This window comes from Canis aureus, chromosome 8, assembly GCF_053574225.1.
Source record: "Canis aureus isolate CA01 chromosome 8, VMU_Caureus_v.1.0, whole genome shotgun sequence".
NCBI lineage: Eukaryota > Metazoa > Chordata > Mammalia > Carnivora > Canidae > Canis > Canis aureus.
This window is the reverse complement of record NC_135618.1, coordinates 66,089,541-66,101,429: the sequence shown is the minus strand read 5'-3', so window position 1 is coordinate 66,101,429 and position 11,889 is coordinate 66,089,541. Positions and strand designations below refer to the sequence as shown.

At 43.7% G+C, this 11,889-nt stretch overlaps 1 protein-coding gene and 1 long non-coding RNA gene across 3 annotated transcripts in view; both read right to left on the bottom strand.

Moving 5' to 3' along the window:
• Positions 1-933: 933 nt before the first annotated feature.
• Positions 934-11,889, bottom strand: part of DAGLB (diacylglycerol lipase beta) — a 33,402-nt gene continuing 22,446 nt past the window's right edge. For both annotated transcript variants that reach the window (XM_077907742.1, XM_077907743.1), the window contains 4 exons: positions 5,585-5,653; positions 5,429-5,501; positions 3,866-4,116; positions 934-3,760 (listed from right to left, as the gene is read on the bottom strand). In XM_077907742.1, coding sequence (XP_077763868.1) covers positions 3,565-3,760; positions 3,866-4,116; positions 5,429-5,501; positions 5,585-5,653 — 589 coding nt within the window. In that variant the 3' untranslated portion in view covers positions 934-3,564. The remainder of the gene's footprint in view (positions 3,761-3,865; positions 4,117-5,428; positions 5,502-5,584; positions 5,654-11,889) is intronic.
• On the bottom strand, positions 6,410-7,391 carry LOC144319522 (uncharacterized). The gene is made up of 2 exons (XR_013385337.1): positions 7,238-7,391; positions 6,410-7,202 (listed from the first exon to the last, which is right to left on the bottom strand). It is a non-coding gene; the product is annotated as an uncharacterized LOC144319522 (long non-coding RNA).

Below are 11,889 nucleotides of genomic sequence, written 5' to 3'. Positions count from 1 at the left end.
TGATTGTGATACTTGAATTCTTAAGAGCTCGAGCAATTTCCTGGGGTGTGTTCGGTTGTCTCACCTGAAAATCCTGGGTTGTGGGAAACCTAATTCCCAGTGCATGTTTTCATACTGGAGGGCTTGGAAGGGGCCCCTCCTGGAGAGGAGCTGGGGAATCAGGTTGGGTTCTGCACCTCCTGAATGCTGGGGAGACCTAGGTGACATCCACACTGGGGTGCATGTGCATACATCCTGGGCCAGAGCTCTGGGCTGAGGCAGACGGTGGCAGCCTGATAGGGAAGAGGCTAATGATGACTTTGAAGATTCTTTCTGGAGCCTGAAACTGTACTATGAACTGGTCATGTTAGAATCAGTTTTTTAAGTAATCCTTTTTATTGCTCTGAAGATCGCTTTGAGTATTTTTTAAAGAGTTTAAAAACCACATAATTCTAGGGATGCCTGGGTGGCTCAGCAGTTGAGGTTTGCCTTCGGCTCAGGGCATGATCTCGGGTCCTGGGAGCAAGTCCCGCATCGGGCTCCCCATGGGGAGCCTGCTTCTCCCTCTACCTAGGTCTCTGCCTCTCTCTCTCTCTGGGTCTCTTATGAATTAAAAAAAAAGATCATGTAATTCTAAAGGTTTGCTACAAAAACAGCAGCCTTCTCTCTTCACACCGTCCCCAAAGGCCGTCAATTTGAGTTCTTTTAACTGTTTCTCTCCATATGTCTAAGTGATGCCCTTTTTTTTTTAAACCTACTAGATCACCAGTTATGAAAGGATGGATAGACTCCCAACAGCCAGATGGAAGAGATGCCTAGATGCCTAGGGCCAGGTATGGGGGAGGGGCATGGAGCCTCCCCAAATCTCCACATGCTCCCCAGCCTGTAAGCTACACCCCCCCCCCCATTCTTACAGGTTTTTTTCTAGAGGCTTTGTTACATAGGCACGGTTAATTAAATCACAGGCAATTTATTTGCTTCAGTCTCCAGCCCCCCCGCCCCGGGCCCTGGGGGTCAGGCTAAGTCACTTTATGGCTGGTTGCATTTTCAGTTTCAGCTGCTACCACAGATACTCCTGGAGTGGCAACTCCCCCCACTCCCTTCCCTAAACAGAATTATTTTGGTTGGTGGTCACTATTGAGTATCCATGTGAATATTCCTTGCTGAGCTGTGGAGGAACAAAACTTGGCTGCACAACTGCTTTTTTTTTAGGAATAACTGGTACTTTGCTTAATTTCGATTTTGCTTAATGATCTAGTAAGTGAACTTCCATCTGTGATCTAAATCTCAAACGTGTAGATTTATTTTGTTTCACAAATTTCATTTTCCTAAAAGTCTCAGAATCCTTGGGCCACTGTTCCCTGATGTGCTGATCTTCGTATCCCCTGGGCCACTGTGGGCCTCACTCCCAATTCCAGCATCAGGAGCCCACGCGCAAATGACTGAGCCAGCTACATGCCGCCAACTCCTTTTTAATTTGCTTTATCTTGAACACCTCCAAGAGTTTCCTGAGAAAGAAGTAAGTGTGTGGGAAATGGGTTTCTCAGCCTTGTGTCTTTGAAAACAACTTCCTTCTCCCTTGATCCTTCCTGGCTGGTCCGAAGTGCTGGAGTGGAAATGGTTTCCTTTCCGTTTTGAAGGCCGCTCCCTCAGGTCTTTCTTGGCCATTTCTGTTGTGTGGAGTGAACTTATGTTGATAAGCTCTGTGAGATTTCTTCCCGTCTTGCACAGCCTGGGCTTCTCTGAGCCTTTTTGCTTGTGGGTTCTGTCGGCTGGGGCGCTGTTGCCCAGCTGCCCTGGAGTCCAGTGCTCATGCTTTTCACCTTCAGGGGTTATCCTCCGTCGTGTTCCAGCCTCGGGACCTGTTTTGTGGTTGCAATGCTTTCTCTGTTCCCACGCTGTAGCTGGGATTGCTACTCCTGGTCCCTTGTTTTTCTGTGCCCGGTAGACCCGGGCCCATGCTTAGAAGTTGTGAGGCTATGAAAGCAGACTGGGGGGGCACCTGGAGGTACAACTGGTTGAACGTCTGATTCAGTTTTGGCTCAGGTCATGATCTCTCAGGGTCTGAGAATTGACCCCTGCAATGGGCTCCCTACACTCAGTGTGGTCTGAAATTCTTTCTCCCCTCCTACCTCCTCCCCATGCTCACTCAATCTAAAATAAATCTTAAAGGGAAGGGATGCCTGGGTGGCTCAGCGGTTGAGCCTTCGGCTCAGGGCATGATCTTGGAGTCCTGGGATTGAGTCCCACGTCAGGCTCCTTGCATGGAGCCTACTTCTCCCTCTGCGTCTCTGCCTCTCTCTGTGTCTCTCATGAATACATAAAAATAAAATCTTTAAAAAAATTAAAAAAATAAAGGGAAGGGGGCAGACTGGAAACCAGGCACCATAGGTGGTAGCAACAGGTGTCCAAAATCTCTTAGCTTTCTGCCACTAGGAACGTACAGGAATTGTGTTTAGACACAAAACCTGTGGCAGTTAAGACACCTAAGTAGAAGAAGCTGAGGAGTGTGTTGTTCCCCCCGCCCCCCACTGCACTGCTGTCTAGGGCTCTTCCCCCCCAGAACAAACCCAAGGGCCAAACTTCCAGCTTTCAAATAAGCAGCCTCACTTTCACTGGTTCCCTGCTGTGCACAGGGGAGAGGGGATCAGAATCCTAAACCAGGGTAGTTCTGGTTTTTCCCCCTCCACTTAGGATTTTATCTCTAGCCAACCAATTGTTCCTTCTCTTCTTTCCCCATCCGTGTGGGTTTATGCTTTTTAAAGAGATCTGTTTACTGTCATTTTCTAGCACTTTGGTGGGGTTAAATCAGATGCCTGTGTGATCTTCAACCTTTAGGCCAAAGCTCCAAAAAAGCCTAAGGCTTCATTTTTGTTCACAATGGACAAAACTTTTACAACAGGATTGCTGGTAAAACCTTCCTGGAAATATCCAATAGATAAATACATCACAGTAATGACACGTGTAAGTGCTTTATTCACTCGAGTCCACTGGCTGATCTCCAAAAGCCAGAATATTTTGTGAAAATGAAACAGCTTGAAATTGAGACTGGAGTGCTTGGGGGCAGTGGTCCCATTCCTAGCCCAGCCTCGGAGCCAGCCCTTCAGGCCACCCAGGAGAAACCCATCTGTGCCCTGACAATGGAGTACTGAGTTGGTGCAGCCAGGAAAATCCAGTTTGCAAAATAAACTGCAGATCTGCATGCAGGTCTCCTCTAAACAATGGTAAGAACCTGTCAGCAAAAAGGTGGCCTAAGGGGTGGGAATCTACAGATCCATCCGGGTCTTAAACCTGGCCTTGGGTTCCCACCCTTTCCTGGGACAGTTCTCAGATCACCAAGGGAGTTGCCCTGAAGCTTCAGATTGAGTCCCATCATCTCAGTCCTCTCTCCTGATAACTGATCCTGCTAATACTTGGATCAAAGTCACTTCCCAAGTTATTCAGTGATTTAGAAAACCATCGAATTTAGTACCCACCAGATTCCTACCAATGGACACCCAAGGTACTGGCATCATGGAATCACTCTGATTTTCTCCATTTAAGAACAAAAGTGAGTCATCCCGGAGCAGGTGGCATTAGCCCCAGTTACACCACATCCACGTTCGAGCTGCCTCCGGCTGGACAGAGAACAAATGCAGCCCTGTCGGCTACCACGCTGTCCAAGGCCTTCATCAGGACGTCAGGCATGTGGTCTGTTAACATCTTTGGGCCGATGAGTATTTTGCTGAACTGTGATTCATGGGACCACCTCGCACAGTACTGAGCAGCAGCACGGCAAAACCTGAGAAGGACAAGAGGTGACCTGGCAAAGCCTCCCTTTAGGGCGCCACCGTGTGCCTCGTCTTCTACCTGCTTAGTGGCCTCTGCCCACACTGCCCACACTCACCTCCCTGAAGTGCCTTCTTCCTCCAGGTGGATGATCCTGCCGGGAGGGTAGAGGGGTGGGTACTTGGTGGGGGACTCCAAGGGGGAGTCGCTGGAGAAGCTGTATGTCGGGGACCCATGTGTTAGCAGGCTCTGCTCCCCCAGAAGCGGCTGTGTCAGGTCCCCCTGGGTGCCCCCATCCAGCTCCGTGGGAGAGTTATCAGGGCTTCCTCCGAACAGCTCATACCAACACCCGTGCAGCAGGATCTTGTACTGAAGGAGAGACCCAAGAAGGCAGTACGCTCGTTACACTGTGCGGCTGGCACTGTCAACACAGACCCTGGACCCAGAAACCTGTGCTTAGGGACCGTGATCCTCAGAGCTCAGACCAGTGGTCTCTTTATTTTTTTTTTATTTATTTTTTATTTATTTATGATAGTCACAGAGAGAGAGAGAGGCAGAGACACAGGCAGAGGGAGAAGCAGGCTCCATGCACCGGGAGCCCGACGTGGGATTCGATCCCGGGTCTCCAGGATCACGCCCCGGGCCAAAGGCAGGCGCTAAACCGCTGCGCCACCCAGGGATCCCCAGTGGTCTCTTTAAATCCTGGGTTTTGGGGATCCCTGGGTGGCGCAGCGGTTTGGCGCCTGCCTTTGGCCCGGGGCGTGATCCTGGAGACCCGGGATCGAATCCCACGTCGGGCTCCCGGTGCATGGAGCCTGCTTCTCCCTCTGCCTGTGTCTCTGCCTCTCTCTCTATCATAATTAATTAATTAATTAATTAAAAAATAAATAAATCCTGGGTCTTAGGAGTGTGGAGGTCAGTGGCCCGACCTCCTGTGTCTCTTGGCCAGTGAAGCCATATCAGACTTGAAGTAATATGTGAAAACCAAATCCTGCAGATTTTGAGGAAAAATCATTATCATTTTTCATTCTTTTCAGGTAGTTCTGCCAACCAGCTTGACTTTTCCTTAAAGAGATTTATTAATTTTTAAAACTCTGGATTGGGGGGGTAGTGGGTAAGGAGAAAGTTATTTTAAATTAAAATTTCTGAGTAGCATCAAAGAAATGCTAGAAAACAGGTTAAAAACTTCTCTATATCCCCTGCCTTGGATCACATCGCTAAGAATTTTTTAAATCTGCCCTTTTTAAAACTTCAACACATCATAGATATCTTTATTGGTAAACATAAACTTATGTCACCATTTCTAGTGACTAGAATAATCCACTGTATAAATTTGCTAGTGCTTCTTAAACTCTGGGAGCCTTTTTTTCTAAGCTTTGAGACCAAAAGCATCCAAATACTGCTGGTCACAAGACAGGGCTAAGAAAGCATGAGAAGGTAAATCACCTAACTAGGACAGGGATGGTTCTAGTCAGTATTCTGACTGTGACATCTCATGACTGAGCCGTTTGCTTTCTTCAGCATCGTTATAGGATGCCAAAGATCTGTACAGAAGGTAGAGAGAGCTTCAGGCAACAGCATCAAATGCTGTGGTCTAAGAGGCTCTGAATTTAGAAATATCCTCTCCTTGGCACATACAGCCGCAGACTCCTTAGATCCTCTCACAGGCACCCCAAGTTACCTTGGGCTTGTTACAGTGAGCAATCACTCGCAAGATTCTCTTCTTCAAATCTTCCAGGTTAGTCACACTTAACCTGTTTAGCAAAAGACCAGATTGAGGCTCAGAACTTGGCCTTTCAGCCGCCCCAAACCCAGATGAAGCATCCAGTGGACTCACCTGGGAATGACATCCTTGCCTAGGACAAGTGACACGATGAAATTCTTAGAGTATTCATAAAGGGATTTGCTGAAATTTCAGAAAAATAAAAATTAGTGAGGTCTGAGGATTATACTGCCCATAAAGAACTCCACAAAGAGAAATCAGGTCACTCTGCCAAGGTCAGTGAGCTAAGTTTCAGAGAATAAAACTGTTCTCTACTCTTTAAAGGGGAAGAGAAATAAAATGGAGAGACTCCAACCAGAGCAACACATTTCCAGATTCTAGTAAAGCCACAACATCCATCAACCAGATCAAAATCAAGCCTATGCTTGTATCCTTTGACCCAGGAACCCCACTTGGAGGAATCTAACAAAGACGCTTTGGCAAAATGGTAAAGAGATGCAAAAGGCTATTCACTGCAGCTCTTATATAAGTTTGTCAGAGCACGCCACGGCTACCATGTATTATGATTACCATTTTCTAGGACGTACAGCCAGTAGTGCAGAGGAACATGGGAAGCAGCATAGTGAGTATACAAGAGAAATCCAGAATGTGGATTCTCCAGAACAAGTAACGTGGTTTCAGATACAGAGGGAACTGAAATGTCTTTTTTTTTTTTTTTAAGATTTATTTGAGGGATCCCTAGGTGGCGCAGCGGTTTGGCGCCTGCCTTTGGCCCGGGGCGCGATCCTGGAGACCCGGGATCGAATCCCACATCGGGCTCCCGGTGCATGGAGCCTGCTTCTCCCTCTGCCTGTGTCTCTGCCTCTCTCTCTCTCTCCGTGTGACTATCATGAATAAATAAATTTAAAAAAGAAAAAAATGTTTAAAAAAAAAAAAAAAAAGATTTATTTGAAAGAGCAAGAGCGCACGAGTGAGTCGGGCAGAGGGAGATGATTCCCCATTGGGCACAGAGCCCATGCAGGACTCCATCTTGGAATTCTGGGATCATGACCCAACCCAAAGGCAGATGCTTAACCGACTGAGCACCCAGGGGCCCCGGAACTGAAATATCTGTATGTTAAAGGAGAATTACATTATTTCCATGTCTGTGTGGATTCCCTGTACATAGGCTATTAAATCTGATTTAAAAACAATAACAAAAAAGTAGTTACAAGGCAAATCCACTATATCCTTGTTTGGAATTTAAAAAAATCAACTGTAAAACATTTAGGAGATAATTGGGAGAACATGACCAATTACTGGAATCAAATTTTCTCCAAGTGCTCTCTGCTTTAAGGACCCCCAGGGTATTTACAGATGAAATGATAGGTGTCAGATTTGTTTCAAGGTACTCTAGCCACAGGGATGTGTGGGAAGTAGGGTATATACGTGAAGATTGGTTATGTTAACAAATTATGGAAGCTGATTAAATGGTGGCTTATACTACTTAATTTTGATTTTTAATTTTTGTATGAAAATTCCATTTAACAGATCATTAGAAGCAGTGAAGAGAGAACCAGTGACCAAGTAAATAGATCTGAAGAACTATCTAGATTGTAGCACTAAAAGTAAAGATACAGAGGTAGGAACAAGAGGTTGGAGATACCCAACAAGATCAAGTGGAGGGAGGTGCCACCCATCTGTTGGGAGGCCCTGAAAGAGTGTGAGAACACAGCAGAGGCACTCTGTAAACCTTCACAGAAAAAAAATAAAAATAAAAAAATAAACCTTCACAGACTGGAGAATCTACAACTTCGAAGTGAGATACACTGAAGATCATACACTCAGAATAAAGCAAATGTCCACATAACCTGGATGCATCTTACTGAGTAGAAGAAATGCAACACAATCCTGCACATTGTAGGATTCCATTTATATGGCATCAAAAGGGATCCCTGGGTGGCGCAGCGGTTTGGCGCCTGCCTTTGGCCCAGGGCGCGATCCTGGAGACCCGGGATCGAATCCCACGTCGGGTTCCCGGTGCATGGAGCCTGCTTCTCCCTCTGCCTATGTCTCTGCCTCTCTCTCTCTCTCTGTGACTATCATAAATAAATAAAAAAAAAATAAAAAATAAAAATATATGGCATCAAAAAAGGCAAAACCATAGTGACAAAAAGATCCTTGTATACCCGGGGGTGCGTGGAGGGGACCGATAATGGTGATTCTATCAAACCCCAAAGGCAAAAGGATGATAAAACTGTCATTCATGAAATTAGTTTATAGAGTAAAAAAAAAGGCATCCGAAAATGAATTCTAACTAATAAACAGATTTAATGAGGCTGTCGGATACAAAATCTTGGCAAATTTCTCAGAAGACTGATCTATGACAACAAAAGATGTAGAAAATCATAAAACTCAACTGAAAGACACTAAAGACTCCCTGAAGTTTGAAATGTGATTTCATGTTCAAAGGTAGGAAAGCTCAATGTCCGTTACCTCCCAGTTGAACTACAAAATAGAGGCAGTTGAAATAAAAATTCTAAGCTTTTATTATTTTTTTTTTTTAATATTTTTTTTTTCAATTTTTATTTATTTATGATAGTCACAGAGAGAGAGAGAGAGAGAGAGAGAGGCAGAGACACAGGCAGAGGGAGAAGCAGGCTCCATGCACCGGGAGCCCGACGTGGGATTCGATCCCGGGTCTCCAGGATCGCGCCCTGGGCCAAAGGCAGGCGCCAAACCGCTGCGCCACCCAGGGATCCCAATTCTAAGCTTTTAGTTCACGGAATTTACCAAACTGATTCTGAAGCTGACATGGAGATGTCAAGGGCCAAGGATAGCCAAGATGCTTTTTCAAAAGTAAAAGGATTTGCACTAGTGGATGCCCACACTTGATGTCAGCAGTAGGGTAGGGGTTATGATAATGTGCCATGTGCAGAGGAAATAAAACTGGTTCCCTGCCTCACACCACAAACAGAAACTCAGTGAAACAAAGAGACTGACAGAAAGCTGAAAGGCCAGACTAAAAGAGTAGAGGACACAAGGTCCAGATCCTTACGATACAAAAATCATAAACGGGAAGATAGACAAATTAGTGTTACGATTAAGAAGTGATGACCTGAAGACAGGACTCAAGGAAAAAAGCACACCAAGGACCAGGAGAGCATATTCATGACAGATAACTTGCAGCCACAAAAAACAGATTACAGAATATATGTGTTTACAAATCAATGAGAGGAAGAGCCAACCCGACGGAAAAATGGCCAAAAAGAACATCACAAAAGTGGAAACTCAACGGCCAATAAAGACCTGAAAAGAGAACCAACTTGGTTAGCAATCATGGATATGTAAGTTAAATCACGATGAAACATCACTATGTGCCCATTGGACTGGGAAAGTTTTAAATCTGAGATTAACGGTTGGTGAGAATGTGGAGTGAGGTGACCTTCCATCCGCTGCAGGCCAAAGGACAGTGGCAGAGCCCCTTTGTAGAGCAAGGGGCATTCACATGCAGAGGCGGGGCATGCGCACACGCACACTCCGTGATCCAGTAACACCCCCCCACCCTCGGTCTACACCCAGAGAGGGTCCAAACAACCAATGACCATCACCAGCAAAACAAACCTTTGTGATGGATATAGGACGAAACAGAACCAGAACTGACAGGATCACATCTTACAGGCAGCAAACATAATGTGGAACAAAAAAGAGAAGTCACAGGGTAAATTAAGTACAATTCTAATTGGATAAATTTCAAAAAAAATAAGGGCACCTCAGTGGCTCAGTCGGTAAAACACCTGCCTTGGGTTCAGGTCATGATCTCAAAATCCTGGGATGGAGCTCCTGATCAGTGGGGAGCCTGCTTCTCCCTCCACCTCTGCCCCTCCCCCTGCTTGTGCGCTCTCTGTCAAATAAAATCTTAAAAATAATACATTTCAAAAAAATTAAATTTCAAAACCATACAAATCCAAACTATTATGTGTCTATAGGTGGTAAAGCTACTTTTCAAGCAAAAGTATTTTCACACAGCTCACTTTCCTGAAGTAGACAGCAAAACCACCTGCCATATGTGTACAACCAGTTCTGACAAATCCATGTAGCTGTTTAACTACCACCACCATTAAGATAAAGAGCATTTCCATCACCCCCAAAAGCTCCCTGTATCCCTTGGCAATCAGTCCCACCTCCAACCCCAGGCAACCACAGCAAAATGCATACAACCTGTATGGACATTTACTTATTGTTCTCAAAAATATGTTTTTGGTTTTTTTTTAAGATTTTATTTATTTATGAGAGACATAATGAGAGGCAGAGGCACAGGCAGAGGAAGAAGCAAGCTCCCCACAAGGAGCTTGATGTGGGACTTGATCCCAGATCCCAGGATCATGCTGTGCCAAAGGCAGATGCTCACCAGATGAGCCACCCAGGTGTCCCTCAAAAATGTTTTATGTTAATGTTTCACAACTTACAAATTGTTATTTTAAAAAATTACTCGTGTCTTTTTATATGTACAAGTATATATATTTTAATCTAAAAAGAACTTAGGGGCACCTGGATGGCTCAGTCGGTGAAGCATCTACTTGGGCTCTGGTCATGCTCCTGGGGCCCTGGGATTGAGCCCCACGTTGGGCTCCCTGCTCAGTGAGGAGTCTGTTTTTCCCTCTCTCTCTGCTCCTTGTGCTCTCGCACTCTCTCTCAAATAATAAAATAAAAAAAATAAAAAAAATCTTAAAAAAAGAACTAAAAATTTAAAAGGTACATCAATATTTATATATGTGACAATTACTTGTAATAATAGAAAAAATGAATGTAAATATCCCACAGTGGTAGGATAAAAATGGTATAACCAGATGATAGAATACTAATGAGTTCTATAAAAAACATGTTCTCAAACAATATAAGTATATAGTGTATATAGAATATCATGTTAATTTGTAAAATACACACACAGAGATGGAAGTAAACAAACCTAAATAGTTATAATGGTGAGTTCTGGGTAGATCTTTGATCTTTCCACTTTTTTATATTTTCTGAAATTTCTATGATGGATATGAATTTTTTTCCTCCCTTTTTTCCATCTTATTCTTAATTTTTTAAAAAGATTTTATTTATTTATTTGAGCACAAACAGGAAGTAGGGGGGAAGGGGAGCAGAGGGAGAAGCCGACTCAAGGCTGAGGAGAGAGCCCAATGCAGGGCTTGATCCCAGGATCCTAGGATCATGACCTGAGCCGAAGTCAGATGCTTAACCGACGGAGTCACCTAGGCGCCCTTCTTTTTTAATTGTAGCACAAATTTCTTTTATAATCAGGGCAAAAGATTATATAGGATTAAGTATGTTAAGAAAAGAAAAATGTACTTTTCACACTTAAAAAATAATCAGTAAACAAATCCAGTAAAGTTGTAGGATACAGAATCAATACAGACATAACTTGAGAGTCTTGCAGGTTCAGTTAGAGACTGCTGAAGTAAAGCAAATATTGCAATACTGTAAAATGAACTGTTTGTTTTCCCAGTGCATGTAAGGTATGTTTACACTACACTGCAGTCCATTAAGCATGCAATAACATGTCTAAAAAACCAATGTACATACTTTAAAAAATATTTTATTGCTAAAAAATGCCAACCACTGTTGGGGGTTTTCAGGAAGTCATCATTGATTGCAGATCAGCTTAACAAAATATAAAATCATGAAAAAAATCTGAAATATTGCAAGAACTATTAAATGTGACACAGACAAAAAAAATGAGCAAATGCTGTTGGAAAAATGGCTCCAATAGACTTGCTTTTAAGGCAAGGTTGCCAAAATCTTTAATTTATTAAAAAAAAATTTAAAAAACAGTATCTGCAAAGTACAAAACAAGGTATGCCTATGTACAGAAATCTGTTCTTTTTTATAAAGTAATAATGAACTATCAGAAAAATAAAGCAATCCCACCTACAATTGTAGTGAAAAAAAAAATATGAAGTGAGAAATTCAACCAAGGAGGTGGAGACGTGTACCCCACAAGTAGTAAGACACTGATGAAAGAAACTGAAGACACAAATAGAAAGATGTTCTGTGCTCCTGGACTGGAAGAATCAATACTGTTAAAATGTCCACACTACCCAGAGAAACCTAGAGTCAGTGCAATCCCTATCAAAATTCCAATGGCATTTTTCAAGAAACAGATCAATTGATCCTAAAATTTATGTGGAACCACAAAAAAACCCTAAGCAGCCAAAGCCATCTTGAGAAGGAAGAACCAGGCTGGAGGCCTCATGTTCCTTGAGTTCAGACTGTTACAAAGCCACAGTAATCACAACCGTATGGTACTGGCACAAAACAGATACAGATCCCAGAGGTACTTTACAACAAAAGAGCCAAAAATATACTGATGGGGAAAGAACAGTGTCTTCAATTAACGGTGATGGGAAAACTGAAGCCACTTGCAAAAGAAT